The sequence below is a fragment of the Stigmatopora argus genome, chromosome 11 (genome assembly GCF_051989625.1).
Source record: "Stigmatopora argus isolate UIUO_Sarg chromosome 11, RoL_Sarg_1.0, whole genome shotgun sequence".
In the NCBI taxonomy this organism is placed as follows: Eukaryota; Metazoa; Chordata; class Actinopteri; order Syngnathiformes; family Syngnathidae; genus Stigmatopora; species Stigmatopora argus.
Genome location: NC_135397.1, coordinates 18,087,255 through 18,109,817, shown reverse-complemented (window position 1 = coordinate 18,109,817; position 22,563 = coordinate 18,087,255). Strand labels below are relative to the sequence as shown.

General features: G+C 43.7%; 1 protein-coding gene across 8 annotated transcripts in view; it reads left to right on the top strand.

Moving 5' to 3' along the window:
- Positions 1-22,563, top strand: part of zswim8 (zinc finger, SWIM-type containing 8) — a 241,622-nt gene that overhangs the window by 171,666 nt on the left and 47,393 nt on the right. For 6 of the 8 annotated variants that reach the window (XR_013303934.1, XM_077613657.1, XM_077613655.1 and 3 more), the window contains 5 exons: positions 649-895; positions 7,816-7,980; positions 8,064-8,286; positions 13,702-13,991; positions 14,094-14,317. Coding sequence is in view for 7 of the 8 variants with exons in the window: in XM_077613657.1 (XP_077469783.1) it covers positions 649-895; positions 7,816-7,980; positions 8,064-8,286; positions 13,702-13,991; positions 14,094-14,317 (1,149 nt within the window). In the remaining variant the exon portion in view is untranslated. The remainder of the gene's footprint in view (positions 1-648; positions 896-7,815; positions 7,981-8,063; positions 8,287-13,701; positions 13,992-14,093; positions 14,318-22,563) is intronic. The other 2 variants (XM_077613656.1, XM_077613654.1) reach the window with 1 other exon arrangement.

Genomic DNA, 22,563 nt, shown 5'->3' with positions numbered 1-22,563 from the left:
TATCGATTGTCAACATACGCCTTTTCTTTGCACTTCCCTTAATTGCACCAGCATGCTTTGGATCCATTCTGTTTCGCTTAATTCTTCACTGACTAATGCAAAAAAAAATGCAACGCTTCGCCCAGTGCTCGTAGAGATCTTTCCACAAGGGAGATGCGGCGAGCGAGACAGTGTGGTGAAATCATACAGCAGCCTCTCGCGGCGTGGCCAACTGGCTGTCTCAAATGCTCGTATCTCAAAATTTGTCTCGTATCTCCCGGTAAATATTTGCTCTGAATTTTACACGTATCTCAAATTGCTCGTATGTTGGGGCACTCGTATGTCAATACTGTAGATATTGTAACACAAAACATTTCAAAAATAGAGAAATGTTTATTCATAAGAGAACTGCAATGAAAATATATATTTTTTTGTTTTTGTTTGGATGTGCCTCATGATTGATTTGTAACCAGTATACGGGTGTACTGCCTAATGCCCAAAGTGAACAGGAATAGGCTCCAGCACATCTAGTAAGGATAAGTGATACATAGAATGTGGAAATTGAATGTTGTTGTTGTGTGTACAGTATATATAACTGTTTTGATTGGTTCATTTTCTTTTTATCAAACCGGATATCCCTGTTGCCTTTCTTCTCTCTCCCATCTATAGATACTTGATAAATTACTAGACAGAGAAAGTCAGACCCACAAACCCCAGACTCTAAGCTCCTTCTACTCCAATAAGCCTGCACTTAGCAGCCAACGCACTTCATTAAAGCATGGCTCCTCTTCTTCATCCGCAACATCTTTGGTGACTTCTTCCAACTCCTCATCTGCTGTAGTACTGGCTTGTGGAGAAATGACTGAAGCTAATTTTTTTCAGAGCAGCACAGCAGGGCAGCAAACCTCAGAATGTGGTAAGCATTGTGAGAAATCAATAACTTTTGTTTAGTTGGTTACTATTCATCAAATTATTGAATTAGATGTGTTTTCACTTTGTGAATGATTGCATTTTTTTGTACAGGACGTGAACAATTTTATACAACTTCGTTTGCCAAGGGTCTTCTCCTTTTTATTTAATTGTTTTATTTTATTTTCATTTGATGGTAAAAGATAAAATCAGTCTCAAACGCCACCTTGAATTCTCATCTCATTTTCTGAACCACTTTATCCTCATTAGGGTCACAGGGGGTGCTGGAGTCTATCCCAGCTGATTCCAGGCCAGAGGCAGGGGACAACCTGGATCGGTGACCAGCCGATCGCAGGGCACAAGGAGACGGCCAACCATGCCGATCGCAGGGCACAAGGAGACGGCCAACCATGCACACTCAAACCCATACCTAGGGGCAATTTAGAGTGTCCAATCAGCCCACCATCCATGTTTTTGGGGAATGTGGGATGAAACCGAAGGAAACCCACACAAGCCCGCGGAGAACATGCAAACTCCACACAGGTGGACGTGACCTGGATTTGAACCCAGGACTCCCACTGTGAGGTCGACGCGCTAACCACTCGTCCACCTTGAACTCTTTATCTTAATTTCTTAAACCATCTAAATGCACCAGTTTATATATATATATATATATATATATATATATATATATATATATATATATATATATATATATATATATATATACATACATATATACAGTGGTACCTCGATATACAAGCTTAATGCGTTCCAGGACTGAGCTCGTATGTCGATATTCTCGTAACTCAAACGAACGTTTCCCATAGAAATGAACTAAAAACAAATTAATTCATTCCAACCCTCTGATAAAACACCCAAAACAGGATATTGGATTGGAAAAACATTTTTATTTGTTCCAATTCGCCATCTATTAACAAAGTAACAAATAACTAGTGGTTGAATATTACTAAAATATGTTTATTAGTACTAAAATGATACGGATTTCCCAGGGGGGAGAGAGAGACCGACAGAGAGGGGGGGGGGTGACTTTTTGCATGGCAACGCGCTCAAAACATAACATAAACAAATTTAAATGAACTTGGATTACGATGCAGACACACTCAAAAATAAATTTAATCTAACTTTACACTAAACTTAATTCTAATTTTGTTTTAAATTTTGATACCTTCTCCTGGCCGGGTTGGTTCTATTTACCCCAACTCCAACCTGACTGCATGGCAACGCTCTCGTAACATAACATAAACAAATTTAAATGAACTTGGATTACGAATCAGACACTCAAAAATAAGTTTAATCTAACCTTACACTAAACTTAATTCTAATTTTGTTTTAAATTTTGATACCTTTCTTCTCCCGGCCGGGTTGGCTTTATTTGCCCCGCGTCCACCCTGACTTTCACATGCAACCTATCGATTGTTTGCTTTTGTATTCCCTTCAAAATATTCCCAAAACGATGCACACAAATGTCCTCACAATAGGATAAGGCACGACCACTTGCCAACGAGAAGTAGTATATACGCCATTCGCACTGACTAACGGAAAAAAAACACTGAAAACATGCAACGCTCCGCCCAGTGCTCGCAGAGACATTACACGAGGAAGTTGCGACCACAGAGACATTACACGAGGGAGTTGCGGGGAGAGAGACAGTGGCCATGATGTTCTTATGAGCAGCCTCTCACGTGTGCTGTCTGCTCGTATATCAAAATTTGTCCCGTATCTCAAGATAAATATTTGCCCGAAATTTTACTCGTATCTCAAATTGCTCGTATGTCGGAGGCACTCGTATGTCGAGGTACCACTGTATATGTGTGTTTGTGTGTATGTGTATATATATACATATACACACATACACACACATACACATATTTATATATATTGCAGCAATACACTGATGCAGCAATACACTGACGTTCCGGGAACAGGAAGTGAGACTGGTAATGCGGTCTGTGAACACCAGGAAGGCTGCTGGCCCAGACGGAGTACCTGGGAAGGTGCTCAAAGCCTGTGCTGACCAGCTGGCTGGAGTCTTCACAAACATTTTCAATTGTTCCCTGCAACAATCCATCATTCCATCTTGTCTGAAATCTGCCACCATCATCCCTGTCCCCAAAAAGCCAACCATTGACAGCATGAATGATTATAGGCCTGTTGCACTCACGCCTGTGATCATGAAGTGCTTTGAAAAGTTGGTAGACCGCCATATCAGGAATACAATCCCTCCCTCAATTGACCCTCACCAGTTTGCTTATAGAGCACACAGGTCCACTGAGGATGCTATTGCCATTGCTCTTCATACAGCACTGAGCCACCTGGAACACCATGGGAACTACGTGAGGATGCTCTTCATTGACTATAGCTCAGCCTTCAACACCATAAAACCGGACATTCTGACAAACTCTCCCACCTTGGACTATCCTCTTCAATCTGCTGCTGGATAAAGAACTTCTTGACCAACCGACCACAGACTGTTAGACTTGGTCCCCACCTCTCTTCCTCCATTACACTGAGCACTGGCTCCCCTCAAGGCTGTGTACTGAGTCCTCTTCTGTACTCCCTGTACACATACGACTGTACACCCACCCACTAGTCTAACGCCATCATCAAATTCGCTGACGACACCACTGTGGACTCATCTCAGGAGGGGATGAGTCGGCTTACAGAGATGAGGTCAACAAATTTGCTCGGTGAACAATCTCACACTGAACACCACGAAAACTAAAGAAATAATCCTGGACTTTCGCAAACACGGCACAGATCTGGCCCCACTCCTCATAAATGGAGTATGTGTAGACAGGGTCCAGTCCTTTAAATTCCTGGGGGTCCACGTCACGGATAAGCTCTCATGGTCTACAAACATCACGGCAGTGGTGAGGAAGGCTCAGAAACGACTCCATTTCCTCAGGGTACTTAGGAAGAACAACTTGGGCACCAAGCTTCTGATAACCTTGCATAGAACCACTGTAGAGAGCATCCTGGCGTACGGGATCACAGTGTGGTACGCTGGAAGCACGGCGGCAGACAAAAAGGCCATGCAGAAAGTGATTAACACTGCCCAGAGGATTGTCGGCTGCTCTCTGCCCTCACTGGAAGACATTGCCAGCCCTCGTTACCTCAGCAGAGCCAAGAACATCATAGGGGACCCTTAGCACCCTGGTCACAATCTGTTCCAGCTGCTGCCCTCTGGCAGACGCTATAGGTCCCACAAAGCACGGACAAATAGGCTTAAGGACAGTTTTTTCCCCACATCCATCAGAAATCTAAACTTGCGGTAACATAACACACATTCCCTTCTGCGGTAATATGAAAAGATGTTTGGGTGGTGATCTGCCTCCTACTAGCTGACTGAAGGTAAGGTAAGTGAAAGACAGTGAGAGGTAAGCGACCTGTATCCATAACAGCAGAATGCCAAATTACAAGTCCGTAACTTGCACTTATTTAGGTCTTTTGCCGAGTAAACGCAGCTTATGGAGAAGCACCACCAATTTCGTCACACGCAGTTTCTGGGTGTGATGACAAGTAGGCTTTTTGTGTTGTTGATAATGACGACAGGGCCTATGTCCTATTATTTATATATATATATATATATATATATATATATATATATATATATATATATATATATAGACGCTCCCCTACTTACGAACATTCGAGTTACGAACAACGGTACATACGAACATGTCTGCAAATTGCGTTTATGTCGAAAAATGTTCGTAAGTTCGATTTTGTATTGCGTGCCTTTTTCCGAGTAGTGCTTCTTTCCGCCGCTAATACCGACGCCTGGCGCTGTGAGCGCTCAGCTCACCCAGCATCTACCTTCCTCTGCCCAGTTCGTTGCAATGCAGAAGTGCGTGAACGTATCTCCAGTGCGCAAATAACCTTTTTCATTTGTATCATTAAATATCTTGTGCATCCATTATTTAATATTGTTGGTGAAAAGCGAAAGGCTTCTATTGAGGGAGGTGCAAGGAAGAGGCAAGCCATTTCATTTGAAATGAGTGGCAATAATAACGAAGTTGATGCGCACCAGAAAGTGGTGAGCGTTGCACGTGAATACAACTTGAATCGTTCGACCGTCAGTACCATTTATAAACATAAAGATCGAGCAGCAGGACCCAAATATTGAACGTTGCACAAAGTTTGCAAATCAATTGAATGATGCCATACAGTGCTGCCGCCCGTCGCGGCCTGCAAATCCAACAAAACCACCCAGAGCTGCCACCCAGCAACGTGGCGCCCTACGTTTTTCATCCACTCCCTGGATGAACTAATCCGTGTTCCAGTGGCAGCTCTAGCGCTGCTGAGGGTAATCGTCAGGCGCCTGAGGTAACCTAACAACAACAACAACCGCATCATTAATGATGAAAAAAAGAAAACTGCAATCGTCATTAGATAGCTTCTTTCGGCCAGTTTCTAGTAAATCTCTCTCTCTCTAATGTATGTATACAGTACTGTATGTATTCTCTCCATTTTATTAAATGTTTTTTTCAGTACAAACCAGTGTGTTACTTATACAAGCCTTAAACATACAAATGCACGTATATAAACCTTCAATATACTTATATAGGCCTTAAACATAAATTATACAAAATATAGCACTGAGCAACTTACGAACAAATTCAACTTATGAACAATCGCTCGGAACCTAACTCATTCGTAAGTAGGGGAGCGTCTGTATATATATATGTATATATGTATATATATGTATATATATGTGTATATATGTATATATATATATATATATATACATATATATATATATATATATATATATATATATATATGTTGTAACTTGTCTATCACTTGAGATTGTTTATTGTCTATAAGGGGCACATAAAAGTCTTACATTTTCTCCAAAATAGACAGTGTGCCTTATAATCCAGTGCACTTTATATATGCACCAATACTAAAATAAATCAGTCGATAGGGTATACCATCCTCTACAGCTCTCACAACTACGGCAAGCAGCCCCGGACTCTACTATTTTCCCATAGAAAAAGTACTGCGCAGTGACTGCTCGGATATATAGTTATTTTGTCAATACCCCCAATGGATTGTGGCCTGGCGATCGGCATCAACACAGCTTTACGAAGCATGGACGCTAGCTAATAGCTAGCTACTATTTGCGAATGGATTGTGGCCTGGCGATCGCCATCAACACAGCTTTACGAAGCATGGACGCTAGCTACTAGCTAGCTACTATTTGCGAATGGATTGTGGCCTGGTGATCGCTTTACGAAGCAACTTTGATGGATTTGTGGGTGATGATGGCGTGAGTACATTGTAAAATGGCTAAATAAAGTACAACCGAACTCAGTTTTGCTTCCGTTGCCTTTTTAAATACGTGTTTTTAGCGTGTGGGTGTAGCATGTGTGTTTAAGCTGGTGTATGTTTTGCCATGCCTGGCTGCGTCTATAAAAACGGTGCGTCCTTTGTGTGTGTAAAATACAGAAATAGCACTCGTTATTGACACTGCGGCTAAAAATATGAGGCGCTGTATAGTCGTGAAAATACGATACTGTATATATATAAAATACACATACTTATGCCACATGCAATTGAAACTCAACATAAACTCACTAAAGAGCCTCTGATAAAATTTGAACAGTTGAAAATTCAAAAGAGGTATCCGCTTACTCCAGTGGTTCTTAACCATGTTGGAGCTACCAAACCCCACCAGCCGAGCGTTGCATTTAGTCATGCGTCCGTTTTGGTGCACATTGACCAACTAACTCGTCAACGTTCTTATTACCGACAACATGTCCCCATCGCCTGCCCCTGCTTCACAATTTAACCCACCGAAGGCTGCCGTTCAGGTCGAGGCAGTCGGCTACAGCTTCCCCAAGCATAAATACGTTTAAGCAGGGTTAAAGCAAATGGACGGTTGTTGTGAGACAGCTAATGAGAGTCCAGTATATGGTTGAGTGAGCTTTTTAAGCGAGAATCAATGCATCCGCGACAATATTTTCAAAATAAAATGACGGCTAAGGAATGCATGTACTTGTTGGGGGGTTTTCATAACTTGGAATTTTTTCTTATTTCAAAGCACTCATTTGCATATAAAACCCTTTCGTAACCTGGAAATTTTGCACCTTGAGGCATTCGTATGTAGAGGTATGACTGACTGTATATACATTCCTCACAGCACACAATGTCACGTGATCATCTGAAGCCACTGACGGTCAAGCGGGGCATGTTTTTATGACTAGACATGATGAGTCAATGTGTCTTGACCTCCGTGGCAGAGGCTCCACCGAACACCTGACACCGACTCAGGTTAAGAACCACTGGTTTAATCTATCTCCAAATATTCTCGACACCAGCTATTCAATTGAATGGCGCCCACCCTTGATGAAGCAATATTTGGATCTACTCGAGAATCTCGTTGCTTTAGTATGTCCACATGTCATTTTCTTGTTATTATTAGTCTGGAAATATAATTGGTGATATCTTACCAGCTACTGCAGTCTTCTGACTTGTATGTTTCCGTTTGTTACTGTGTGAAGTGTATAATTATTTCAGCTGCTGAAAGCAGCAGCATCTTCCTTGAATTCTTGTTTTGGAATGTTTCCATAGAACATTAAGCATCCTTTATAGACACCGTCTGTGTTTCTTAACATCATAGCATCACCAAAGACAGGCTGGATGTTGTTGTTTTTATTTTGGTGCGCGTTCACATCTGTTTTCCGCATTGTTGTGAGCTTGGCTGTTGATTGGATTTGATCAAAATTAGTTCTTAATAGATATATTTAGCTGTGCTTCACAATAATGTTTCACTTGACAACGGATTGAAGCACCAAAAGTCGTGTCTGAAATGTAATTGAAAAGTGAAGTATTCAATCATTTGAACTGAAAATACTCATCGATACAGTCTATATCACATATTTCTTTGCTTTCATGTAGTTTTGGAAGGCAGCCGCAGTGACTGTCAAAACGAATCAACCACATTTACGATTGACAACACAATGCCAAGCCGGTTAGCGCTTGGGACACGCTATGGTTACAGCCAACGCTGCTGGGGATCTCCTGCTCGACAGAAGAAGAAACACACTGGTAACAGTCTGACAGGCAATTATCTTTAAGTTTTTATCAAATATAAATCATACATTGACATTCATCAAAATGTAATTTTGTCAAATTCATCTGAACAGGAATGGCAAGTATTGACAGCAGTGCACCAGAGACAACGTCAGACAGTTCTCCCACTCTCAGCCGGCGGCCATTACGAAGTGGCTGGGCAGCAACATCGTGGGGTCGAGGTCAGGATAGTGACAGCATCAGTAGCTCGTCTTCAGATTCACTGGGATCCTCCTCCTCCAGTGGATCTCACCAAACAGGCGGGGGTGCAAGGGCCAAAAGCACAGACACCAGCAGGTAACAACAATTCCCTCAAAAAAGAAAATAACCCATGGTTGGTTTTACGGGCTTCAGTTTTGTTGTAAGCTTTTGGGCTAATATTAGGAGACTGAAATAATATTGGGGAAAAAAGTTATTCGTTCATTTCCCATACCGCTTATCCACTCAAAGGTCGTAGGGGTTGTTGGAGTTCTAGCCCAAGCTAGAAAAAGTTATGTTACTTATTTTAACTTCTTTTTTTTACTTTTTTTCCCCAGGTTCTGCACACTTCAACTTTTGGGGTCGTAAAATCAGTATGAACACAAAACTGCCCTTGTCCTGTGGTATAGCGTGGGCAAGGCAATGTTGTGTTACAGTTTAACTTGGGTCTAAATGCAGCATTAAGTTATGGGATAAACAGTTGAACAGCTGAATTGGATTGGATTGGATAACTTTATTCATCCCGTATTCGGGAAATTTCGTTGTCACAGTAGCAAGAGGGTGAGGATGCAGGAATAGGAGAGGCATTTTAGACATAAATAGATAGGTAATAAGTAAGTTAATAAATAAATACATGAATAAATATATAAATAAATAAGCGTGTTGCTTAGCAGATATATACATACATACACATAAATGTACATGCATGCATACGGTAGGTCTTAACACTCAGCCATTTTTTTGTTAAAGAGCCTGACAGCTGATGGGAGGAAGGATCTGCGGAAGCGCTCCTTCCTGCAATGAGGGTGCCGCAGTCTATTGCTAAAGGAGCTTCGGAGGGACTCAAAAGACTCATGCAGGGGGTGGGAGGTGCTGTCCATGATGGACATCATCCTGGTCAGCATTCTCCGCTCTCCCACTTCCTCCACAGAGTCCAGAGGACAGCCCAGAACAGAGCTGGCCCTCCTGACCAGCTTATTCAGCCTGTTCCTGTCCCTCTCCGTGCTCCCGCATCCCCAACAGAGCACTGCATAAAACACTGTAGATGCCACCACAGTGTCGTAGAAAGTCCTCAGCAGTGTCCTGCACACTCCAAAGGAACGTAGACTCCTCAGTAGGTAGAGGCGGCTCTGGCCCCTTTTGTACAGGGCATCTATGTTTATGGACCAATCTAGTTTGTTGTTTAGGTGAACACCCAGGTACTTAAAATTCTCCACGATTTCAATGTATGTACCCTGGATGTTTACCTGAGTGGTCTGTTGAGGATTCCTCCAAAAATCGATGACCATTTCCTTTGTCTTACTGGTGTTGATGTAGAGGTGGTTTTGCCTACACCAGTCAACAAAGGCTGTGATGACTCCCCTGTACTCCAGGTCGTTCCCGTCCGTCACTCGTCCAACAATAGCGGTGTCGTCAGAGAACTTCTGGAGGTGGCAGGTGTCTGTATTATGTTTAAAGTCCGATGTGTAGAGGGAGAAGAGTGGGTAGAGCACTGTGCCTTGTGGGGCCCCCGTGCTGCAAGCTACCACATCAGACGTACAGTCCTGAAGTCGCACATATTGTGGTCTGTCAGTGAGGAAGGGTTAGGCTACACAATGTCGAACTCTTCTGAGGCATCTCAATCCAATGGAGAATCATTGGGTATTTTGGGGGATATTTGGAGGAAATTTGTTTAATGGACGATGACAAACAGTATTTGTGCTATGTAGTAAATGGAGTTCGCATATTTGTCAGATTGAAGGCAACACAACACTCAAGATGGATGAACATGCATTGATCGCCACCTACAAGATTTGGATTATAAATATATGGAATAGGTGTACTGTCCTTACACTACATGACTATGTGATGCTAAACAGCCAGCGAACCGAATCCAAAGAAACACTTCGCACACACAAGGTGTTTTTCTTGTTTTAATGGAGATCTCTGAATTCATGGAACTAAAAATAAAACAAAGGAAGAACATTCACAATGTTGCATCCTGCACATACAGTAGACAGTAAGGTACAGTCCTATCAAAATGAAAAACAAAATCAAAATCACAAAATAGACAACAGACATCTTGATCTCCAACCAATATTTATCTTGACTTATAGGTTGTGTGAGGTGTTATGACCTTGTGTGCTCGTTTTCTGTTTTAGAGGTTTTGCTGATAAACGTAAGCAACAAAGAAACTGAGAGTCTCAGGGTGCGTTGAATGAGAGAAGAAGCTCCCGTGTATATCTTATTTCCAGCAGGCAAAAGTGGGCATCAATTTGAATATTACGGGGATGTTAAATATAAATTATAATACAAAATATAGCACTGAGCAACTTACGAACAAATTCAACTTATGAACAATCGCTCAGAAACCTAACTCGTTCGTAAATAGGGGAGCGTCTGTACAGCGGACGCGAGAGGCTACTCATAAGAACATCATGGGCACCGTCGCTCTCCCCGCAACTCCCTCGTGTAATGTCTCTACGAGCACTGGGCGGAGCGTTGCATTTTTTCAATGTTGTGTTTTCCCGTTAGTCAGTGCAGAATGGCGGAGGAGCTTGCTCAATAATACGAGCGGAGTATATACTACTTATCGTTGGCAAGTGGTCGTGCGGTATCCTATTGTGAGGACATTTGTCTGCATCATTTTGGGAATATTTTGAATGGAAGACAAACGCAAACAACCCTCGATAGGTTTCATCTGAAAGTCAGGATGGAGGCGGGGCAAATAGAGCCAACCCGGGAGAAGAAAGGTATAAAAGTTTGAAACAAAATTAAAATTATGTTTAGTGCAAAGTTAGATTTAACTTATTTTTGAGTGTGTCTCTGCATCGTAATCCAAGTTCATTTAAATTTGTTTATGTTATGTCACGAGCGCATTGCCGTGCAAAATGTCCCCCTCTCTCGCCCCTCCGCGAAATCCGTCTAATTTTAGTACTATTAAACCATCAGTTATTTGTTACTTTGTTAATAGATTGCGAATTAGAACAAATAAAAATGTTTTTCCAATCCAATATCCTGTTTTTGGTGTTTTTTTTCGAGGGTTGGAACTAATTAATTTGTTTTTAGTTCATTCCTATGGGAAACGTTCGTTTGAGTTACGAGTAAATCGACATACGAGCTCAGTCCCGGAACGCATTAAACTCGTATCTCGAGGCACCACTGTACTCACATGCTTGAGAATAATGGTGCAATTCTGCATAGGTTATTGACAGCTTTATTTCAAGTCAGGTCATCGTTGGGGCAGCAGGAGCTTCTGCGGGAGGTTTTTGGCACACAAGGAACATGAAGTGTGAATTCCACCGCGGCTTTCAGATTGGAACTTGCTGCTTCCCCGTGTCTAATAATCGAGTGTATTACAGCTCTTTTTTTCCATGTAAATTCCGCTGACTTTTTCACATATTGTTCACTCGGTCACACTATCTGCTGCTAACTGTTGATCTTTTATCCATAATAAAAGAAGGCTCGTCATGAATGTCACTGCGCCGGGGGGAAATTATAATTAATCTTTTGGAAGGCTTCTTATCCTTAATGGCGTCCTTCTGCTTCATGATGGTGCATATCGTTGAAGTATTCCTCTCGTATTGCCGACCAAGCTCCTGACACGTACACCACTCTCATATTTTTCAATTATTTCGCGCTTAATATTGATTGTCATCGTTCGGCTTTTCTTTGCACAACTCTTCATTCCACCTGTTTGCTTTGGATCCATTGTTGTTCGCTTTGTATAATGCACTGACTAACGGGGGAAAAAAACACGAAAATGCAACGCTCCGCCCAGTGCTCGTAGATATCTGTACACGAGGGAGATGCGGCAAAAAAGACAGTGCGCTAAAATCATAACCAGCCTCTCATGTCTTGGCCAGCTGGCTTTCTTGTATCTCAAAATTTTTCTCGTATCTCAAGGTAAATATTTGCTCGAAATTTTACTATATATATATATATATATATATATATATATATATATGTATATATGTATATATGTATATGTGTATGTGTATGTGTGTGTATGTGTGTGTATGTGTGTGTATGTGTGTGTGTGTGTGTATGTGTGTGTATGTGTGTGTGTATGTGTGTGTATGTGTGTGTATGTGTGTGTGTGTGTGTATGTGTGTGTATGTGTGTGTGTGTGTGTGTGTGTGTATGTGTGTATGTATGTGTGTGTGTGTGTGTATGTGTGTGTGTGTGTGTGTATGTGTGTGTATGTGTGTGTATGTGTGTGTATGTGTGTGTATGTGTGTGTATGTGTGTGTATGTGTGTGTATGTGTGTGTGTGTGTGTATGTGTGTGTGTATGTATATGTATGTACGCGTACACATATCGCTGTTCATCGCTGTCTTTTTCCCAGGGAAATGATACTCCGGGTCCGGTTCTGATGTCTAAAAAGCTCCAGTATTTGTATTTAATCAATAAATGCTGTTTTCGGCTGGATTTTACCCCATTTTCGGGCAATATTTGCCGGTACGCCATTGACGTTCATCGCTGTCTTTTCCCGGGAAAATCACCCCTTGGCCCGGTTGTAATGTCTGAAAAGCTCCAGTATTTGTATTTAATCATTATATATATATATATATATATATATATATATATATATATATATATATATATATATATATATATATATATATATATATATATATATATAATTATTTTTTAGGGTGGAGGACCATGGAACGAATTACACATTTACATATAAAGGACTGCTCGACTTGTGAAAAATCTAAGTTACGAACAAAGTTCTGGGACCAATTAATTTTGTAAGAAGAGGAAGCACTGTATCTAACATTTTGATAATTTTATGGTATTTCAAAAAACTTAAAAGAAATTAACACCCATGACCATAGGTCGACAGCTTTTGCCATGGTGATCTGTTGTTCACCATGCAGTTTTTTTCAAGGTGTTAGGAATCACGTACAATCACAAAATCTGGCACATGTGTACATTAGACCAATGAAATCATTTACAGTCTCCCCTTGGATTTCGTGGGTAATGTAGACCAGACATCCCCGCGGTTAGCGAAAAAAAAAGCAAAGTAGGATCACCCCGTTATATCAACTGTCATGTTTTGTTGGGGTTGCGAGAAGTCAGAGTTGCATGGAGTTACGAGGGCCCGTTCAGATCTGCTTGCAGGCTTTGTTCTCATTGTATTTTCACATTCTTGCATCACACACTACTTTCATGTCATAAAATGCATGTGTTTTTTGCCACCTCATTAAGATAAGAAAGATGAGAAGAGGGGAGATTATCATTTTTTAATGAGCCCCTATAGGGGAAATACAGGTGTTATAGTACCACAAGCATACAGTCAGAAGTATAAACTATAAAAAAATATATGTACAAAAAATTCTCCTGTAGTTATAAAATGTTTTTATAGTTTGATTCGTCCCCCTTACTTTATAACTTGGAAATTTTGTTTGTCAAAAAAAAATTGATTTTTACAAGTAAAAACTTTCTGGCATGATCTTGAGCTTATAGCATTACAGCATTTATCCAATTAAGTAAAAATTAAAATGTATTTTCACGCCCTGTGTCTAGGTACAAAGGGCGTCGTCCAGAGTGCCATGTGCCTCATGTGCCTAACCAACCATCAGAGGCTGCAGCCCACTTTTACTTTGAGTTAGCCAAGACAGTTCTCATCAAAGCAGGAGGAAACTCTTCTACCTCCATTTTCACCCAGCCCTCTGGAAGTGGGGCTCACCAGGGACCTCACAGAAATCTTCATCTGTGTGCCTTTGAGATTGGCCTGTATGCTCTTGGGCTTCACAACTTTGTCTCTCCCAACTGGCTATCAAGAACCTACTCCTCTCATGTGTCCTGGATTACTGGTGTGTCGAGAGCGCACGTTTGAATGCATGTCAAACAAGTTTTCACTTATATGTAATATGATATTCTTGTATTTTGGTAACACTCATTCCATATCATTACAGGTCAAGCCATGGAGATTGGCAGCGCTGCCCTCAACATTTTGATGGAGTGTTGGGATGGTCACCTCACACCTCCAGAAGTAGCATCATTGGCTGACCGTGCATCACGGGCAAGGGACCTCAACATGGTCCGTGCAGCTGCTGAACTGGCTCTGAGCTGCCTGCCTCATGCACATGCTTTAAATCCTAATGAAATACAGAGGGCCTTGGTGCAGTGCAAAGAACAGGTGTGCTTTTGTTCACCTTTTCATTGTTCATTAACTGTCAGATGTGCTTTTTATTATTTTGTAAAAACCAAAATCGGGTTATTCACATAACCCTAGTAAAATAATATACACCATATATACACTATCACTCCAACGATAAACACGACAATGTAAGGCTATATGACTAAACCTACGTACTAGATGGAGATTTTGTGTTTTAATGCCCAGTGGAAACGTGGAGAAGTGCATACATGATAATTGTTAAACTGACTGTCCATTCTTGTTGATGATGTGGGCGGCCCAGCGTCCGAGTGGTTAGCGTGTCGGCCTCCCAGTTCTGGGGTTAAGGGTTCGATCGCAGGACGGTCCTCACTGAGTGGAGTTTGCATGTTGTCCCAAGACTGCATGTAGTCCCGAGAAAATGAATTAATATTTGAAGTGCTGAATGTATGGGCTGAAGCTGGAAACAATAGAGTGCTGACTCTCTGCACATGGACGAAGAGGCAAAAAAATAACTTGCATGGACGGTGAAACACAAGGTACATGTGGTAATACTCCCACAAATGACGTCACCAAACATTCCCCTTAAATACAAGGGCTAATTATAAATGCACGCAGCTGCTTCACGAGAGGCAGGGAAACTAGGAGGGACACAAGAGGTGAGACGCACACATCACCCAGAAAGCACAGACAAGGAAAACACGCACACACACACTGCCACCCAAAAACCTCAACCTAAACCCTCCCCTTAAGGGACAAATCCCAGACGTCCCAAAATCCAACTCCAATATCAAAACAAAAGGAAGGTGGCAGGGGGCCCAGAGGAGGGCAAACGTTCTGTCTAATCGCGAAGGGGAGAAAAAAAAAACCCTGAATGTTCGAAACACGAAAAAAAAATCCTCAATCGGGAGATCGTCCCGGCCGGCCCGCAAAGAAGCGGCGAGCTGGCCCGCCAGGGAGTCGTCCCGACCGGCCCGCAAAGAAGCAGCGAGCTGGCCCATCAAGGGGGTCGTCCCAGCCGACCCGCAAAGAAGCGGCGAACTGGCCCTTCAGGGGGTTGTCCCGGCCTGCCTGCAAAGAAGTCGCGAGCTAGTCCTTCAGGGGGTCGTCCCGGCTGGCCTGCGAAGATGTGGCGAGCTGGTCCGTCGGCAGGTCACTCCAGCCGGCCCGCGAGTAGGCGCTTGGCTGGCCCGTCGAGCGGTCGTCTGCGTAGCCCCGCTAGGCAGTATCCAGGTGTCTCACCCAGGACAGTTTATGGAGAGGCGATGGCACTGTCGCAGGTTGCCTCCCCCTGAACGGTCTCCTGACTGTCCTGTTGGTGCGCGGGGAGTAAGTGGAGGAGCGACTCACCCAAAACCGTCAAGTCTTCGCAGATCACCTCGACCGGGAAGTCTAAAGGGTGATCGCCATCAGAGTTGCCGCTTAGAGGGTCTCTACCCTCGGCCTCATCGTTGCTGTCACTGCCACCGAGGGTGTCTCCGCTCTCGGCTTTGTTGTCTCCGCCCTCAGCCTCCTTGTCGTCGTCGCCGGGGGTGTCTCCACCCTCAACCTCGTTGCCGCGGTCGTTGAAGGGATCTCCGCCCTCGGCTTTGTCGCTGTGGTCACCGAAGGGATCTCCACCCTCGGCCTCGTTGCCGCTGTCGCCGAGAGTGTCTTCCCCCTCGGCCTCATTGCCGCCGTCGCCGAGGGGATCTCCACCCTTGGCCTCGTAGTCGCAGTCACCATCAGTGCCTCCGCCAAGAGAATCGCCGTCATCGGCCGCAAAAAAGCAGGGCGCCAGGAAGTGGCATGCCGGCCGGGCCTGGCGCACAAAAACGGGGCGGCGGAACGGGAACACGGGAGCTGGGCGCCGGGACGGGAACACGGGAGCGGGGCAGGAACGGGGCGCCGGGACGGGAACGAGGGTCCGGGACGGGAATGGGGCGCCGGGACGGCACTAGTGAGCAGCTAGTCTGGATAGGCACTAGTGAGCGGCTAGCCGGGACGGGCACCAGTGAGTGGCACGCCGGAATGTCACCTGCATGAGAGCGGTCGTCCTCGTAGCACGGCAGAATGTCACCTGCATGAGAGTGGTCGTCCTCGTGCCATGCCTGAAAATGGCCTTAGTCATCCTGCCCCGCCTCAAGATGTCCACCGTCACTATACCGTGTTTTAAAATGGCCACCGTCCTCCCGCCATGCCCAAAAATGGCAGTCGTCCTCCTGCCATGCCCGAAAATGGCCATCGTCCTCCTGCCATGCCCGAAAATGGCTGCCGTCATCCTGACATGCCCGAAAATGTCCATCATCATCCTGCCATGCTTGCAACCGGTCATCCAAAATCCGTGCTTGAAAACGGCTGCTGGGATTTGACGTCTGCCGCTCGCAAGCCGTCGACAGTGCTTCGCTTGGCCGTCCACGTTGTCATGGTGTGGGCCAATATGCTGGGTGGCACGTCTACCCTGGTCTCCCCGCAGACCTCCACGCGAAGGACCAGGGTACATGGTCAAACACGAACCCCAGTAGGTGTTCGCCGACTCAATATCCGGGGAGAAGTCTTCCACACCAAGGCCCACCCCGTGAAAAATCAAAAAGATCTCTTGGGAATCAGATCACTGGGTTCGTGTTTTGGTGGGTGTATTCTGTGATGATTTCCTCGGGTGTGTGGCGAGAGAGAACCCAGGATGCAAGGCAGGAAAAAGTGGAGAAAGTGCTAGTGCACAACTTGTGGTTTTAATGACAAAAATGCTCAATACAAAAGTGACAAATAAACAGGGGAAGACGCACGCCAACGAAAAGGCAAAAGCGTGACTTAAATGGACGGGGAAACACAAGGTCTACGCAGTAATACTCCCACAAATGATGTCACCAAACACTCCTTAATTATAAACACATGCAGCTGTTTTATGAGAGGAAGGGAAACTAGGAGGGACACAAAAGGTGAGACGCACACATCACCCAGAGAGCGCACACAAGGAAAACACGCGCGCACACACACCTCCACCCAAAAACCCCAACAAAACGTGAAGAACCCAACCTGTTTTTTTAATGTATTTTTTTGCTATGATTTTTATACAGATGTAAAACTAAATCAGGAGTCATCAGTATGTCTGGGTGACCATTAGCACAATGACATTAATATACAAATTCCAGATTGTTTGTCGAACGGACACTTTGTCGCCGGATTCGCTCGCTCTCTTTGTGGTCTAAGAATGTACTTTAAAAAGAGGTTTAATATTAGGGCAGGGGTGGGCAATTAATTTCACAAAGGGAATTAACCTGTGGCTATAATCTTACATATTTACATGTATACTTTCATTCATTTGTATAGTCCCTTTATCCAATAAATCTAACTCAAACTCAAGTGCAGTTCAAATGCAGTTGCCAGACGACCAATTCCGAAGGCCATCCATGAGACATAGTATTCCCAGGTGTCCTGAGTCGAGCCTGCGGTCTCCTCCTATTGGGACATGCCTCGAACACCTCACCAAGGAGACATATATGAGGGATCCTATTTAGATGCCCCAAAGCACTTCATCTGCGTCCTCTCGATGTGAACAAGTAGCGGCTCTACTCTGCCCCCCTCTCAGATACCCAAGCTTCCCACCCTACTGCTCAGGGAAAGCCCAAACACCCTGTAGAAGGTTGGTGATTGACTTATTTTGTTGGGCCAAAACTTTAACAATTTATTCCAAGTGGAGAAGAGTCATAAAATAACAAGACAACAAGCAATAAAATGAGGTCAAAGATGGTTCCAGGGTCTTTCATCGCTGCATGTGATAAGCATCTAGAGCATGACGACGCTTGACTAAATTGTTTAGTCTTTGTTCAGTGGGCGTACCATTGCCCCTGGGTCTTTTCAATCTTAGAATCGGCAAGAGAGTTTGTGCGTTATCGGGGGGACAGGAGTTATCGTTTGTCATCTTGGGAGTGAAGATGTCAGTTGTGGCCTTGTACTGTCCATTGTTATTGGCCTCCAAGATGGCTGATGACGTAAGTAGTTGCTAACTACTTGCCGGGCCATCCAGCCGACAGCACAGACGCTGTTGTTCCCACTGTCCCCGATGTCCTTGGCTCTTGCAGAGCTGTGTCAACCAAAAAAAAAACTATCCACAAAAATTTCAAAAATTCCGGGCAAATTGCATCCTCTCCCGAAGCCCCAGGCATGGCTTCCTCCTTGGAAGGTGTTTCAGTATACAGTGGTACCTCGAGATACGAGCTTAATGTGTTCCGGGACTGAGCTCGTATGTCGATTCACTCGTAACTCAAATGAACGTTTCCCATAGAAATTAACTAATAACAAATTAATTCGTTCCAACCCTCTGAAAAAACACCAAAAACGGGATAATGGATTGGAAAAACGTTTTTATTTGTTCTAATTCGCCATCTATTAACAAAGTAACAAATAACTAGTGGTTTAATAGTACTAAAATGAAGGAAGACTCGGCGAGACACGATGCTGTGGGCCGCGCTGACCCAATATACTTGTTAGGGAGGACGCCTTTCCACGTCATTTACAAACGTAATTTTCGGAAGAATTTCCGCCAGCGAGTTTCGAGTTTTTCCCCAAAACACTTTTTTTCTCCGTCATTACGGGAAGACTCGGCGAGACACGGTGCTGCTGGCCGCGCTGACACAATTTAGTTGTAAGGTAGGACGCCTTTCCAAGTCATTAACAAACGTCATCTCATCTCATTTTCTGAACCGCTTTATCCCCATTAAAAATGCGGGGGGTGCTGGAGCCCATCCCAGCGGGCCAGAGGCGGGGGACACCCTGAATCGGTGGCCAGCCGATTGCAGGCCACAAGGAGACGGACAACCGTGCACACTCACACCCATACCTAGGGGCAATTTAGAGTGTCCAATCAGCCTACGATGCATGTTTTTGGAATGTGGGAGGAAACTGGAGTAACTGGAGGAAACCCACGCAGGCCCGGGGAGAACATGCAAACTCCACACAGATGGACATGGCCCGGATTTGAACCCAGGACCCCAGAGCTGTAAGGCCGACACGCTAACCAGTCGTGCCACTGGGCCGCTACAAACGTCATTTTCGGAAGACAGTTTTTTTCTGTCGTGACCGGAGTTATAAAACATCCACCCATCCATAAATCACGCTTTATCTATTCTATAATCCTTATAAAGCGTGATTTATGGTTGGATGTGTGTGTGCACCTGGAAACTCGCTGGCAGAAATTCTTCCGAAAATGACTTGGAAAGGCATCCTACCTTACAACTACATTGGGTCAGCGCATCCAGCACCATCGTGTCTTGCCGAGTCTTTCCGTCACAACAGGAAAAAAAGTGTTTCGGGGAGCACGGAATAGATGAAGTGTGATTTATGGATGGGTGGATGTTTTATGTTAATATTCTCACGCTACGTTTTTCCAAACCGTGCATCGTAGAGAGTTGACATTTTGTTGGCCAGAAACGGCTGTTGGATCCTAATAGACTATTGATTGAATTTATTTACCTTTTCTAAGTGTGTAAACTAAAGCTTTGAGCATTTCCAAGGATTATCGATAAGTATGCCTGACTAGAAATATGTTGACTTGCTCCTCTCTTGTGGTAGTTTTAAGCATTACACACTGCAGATTTGAAATACTCATACCTTCTTCAGTACACACTGTAGTGCTTCCGCTTAGTCATTTCCGCTTGAAGTTAGTTGCATGAACAGGTACCCGGACGTTTGGTCGAAAGACGTTTGGTCGACGGACGTTTGGTCGACGGACATCCGGGTGCCATTGACGGGGGTAGACATCCGATTCATGTTGACTGTTGCGTTAAATATCCACTTGATGGAGCTCTAATAACAGAAATAGCATCTGCACCTCAGTCAACATGAATCGGACGTCTACCACCGTCAATGGCAGCTTATTGATAATGTGTTTAATTTGGGACAATAATAGTATAAAAGAGGCAAGTTTGTCTATACCGGGGGTGGGCAAACTTTTTGACTTGCGGGCCAGAATGGATACTAAAATTTGACAGCATTTGGGCACACAATGTAATTTATCAAACGACCAAACGTCCGTTCAACCAAACGTCTGGGGACCAAGTGTCCGTCGACGAAACGTCCGGTCACGGTCTGAACATGGTCTCCATTCTTTACAATTCGTGACAAGGACACAAGTCCAACAACAGAACACTGTTTAGGTTCTGATCTGAGGAGGCAATCTTCCCAGTTATGTCCCTCCGGAGTCCCTGGAAGGAGGCCTTTCCAGCACTCCCTTCAAAGACACCAAAAAGAGTAGGTACTCTCAGCTGCTGTTTGGTGCATAAGCATAAAAAAGTCAGGGCCCACCCTCTTATTCAATAGCAGAGAAAGATTCTTGTCTACCAGGGTAAAGCCTAAATATATAGGCAATGAGCCGGGGGGCAATGGGTATGCCTGCACCTGTTCGTTGCCTCTCACCGTGGGTGACTCCAGAGTGGAATAATGCCCAGCTCCACTAGAGCTCAAGCTGTGAGTAGAGATGAATGACTATATCTAGCCAGAACTTCTCAATCTCACACACTAGCTCGGGTCTCCTTCCCGACCAAAAAGATGACATTCTATGTCCCAAGAGTCAGCGGCCTGGGCCCCACCTACTGGTGAGCCGATGAGACGGGGAACTCAGGTTGCCTCTTGGGGCTGTGCTCAGCCAGGCCTAGGGGTGCAGGCCCAAGCACCAGACGTTCGCCCAGTCGAGGGCCCAGTGACCTGCATCTGAGCAAGGGAAAACTAATTCATTATTATATGATTTCAAAACTTAACATGTATGCAATTAGCTCTCAAGGTTTATCGATGCATACACACATTTTCTCCCGCTTATCAGAGGTCGAGTCTCTGAGGCATCATATTCAGCAGGCAAGCCCTGACTCCCACTCCCAAGCCTCTACATCCAGTTCTTCCAGGAGGATCAACCGCTTCAGTAAAGTTGAAGATTGTGACCTGATGAAGCCAACAGAACTGCAACATCTGCAAAAAGTAGAAATGCAACAGCCGAACAAAACTGCCTCCTAGGAAATGTGTTTTTTCTCTTGGACTGGTGCAAATAAAAGTCCCAGAAAAAAAATATTTATTCTAATATAACGCAAAATATTATACCAAAAAACTGAAGCAAAGTTTGGGTGTGCTTAATACACGAGGTCTTTGCTTTTATGACCAAATCCTTGTGAAAAACTGCTCTCAGCAGCCGTTTCAATAAAAGATGTAAAAACCTGTCTTTGTCCGCCAGATGGGGCGCGAGAGCCCGTTCTATTGGCTGGTGGTCACGCTTAGAAAAAAATAACTCAAGAATAATGGAATCAATTGTTTGGTGAATGAATGGTTATGAATCATACTTTGAACATTTTTAAATATTACGATGATGAATTAGACTTTAAAGATTTAAAATTGTAAATTCCATTTGAGAATCATGTTCATGCTGGTAGTTTGTTTTACCAGGTTTCTGTACTATATGTTGTGAATAAGCCGCCTAGTGGTGTAGAGGTTCACTTGCCTGACTTCGGTGTGGGCAAGCGCGGGCTCGATTCCTGTATGATTGGGAGTGAGGGTGGTTGTTTATCTCTGTGTGCTCTACGACCAGTGTGGGGGGGTAGTCTGCCTTGTGCCCGACAACAGCTGGGTCCAGCAACCCTCGGCACCTTTTCGAGGATGGGCGGCGGTATAGAAGATGAATGAATGAATAAATACTGTGAATACATGTTTTATCGTGGCGATATGGGTTCAGCATTTGCCAGTTACGAGTACCGGTGCAATCCTTGGTGTGATCTGAGAAAAAGCGGAAAAAATGTTTACCAACAATAGTGCGCGTTATACTCAAAGAAATACGGTATTTGAAATATTCATTACTCAAGACAAGTACTCAGAATAAGGTAATCAAATGTGTTGACTACTTATTCATTCATGACTTTTATTTAGTGTCTGTTTGTTGTTGCTATTTGTGCACTTAGTTGTGTAGATTTAAATCTCATTATATGTTCAATTCAATTCAAGTGAAATCTCAAACAGGGAAACCTAATAAAATAACGATTAATGACATTGAAAGTGCCAAAAACAGACCCGTTCGTGCTAAATTTGCCATGATAAATTCACTATTTACTATTTCACTATTTTTACTATTTCACTATTTACCAATTTCATCATACGCAGCTGGGTATGAAGACAATTAGGCTTTTGTCGAGTCAATGATGATGACAAAGCCTATGTCCAATTATTATTATTACTACATATTCTCAAGTATAAATAAAACAAGATTACCCTTTAAATCTATTTTAGTATAAATTATATATAATACATGTATT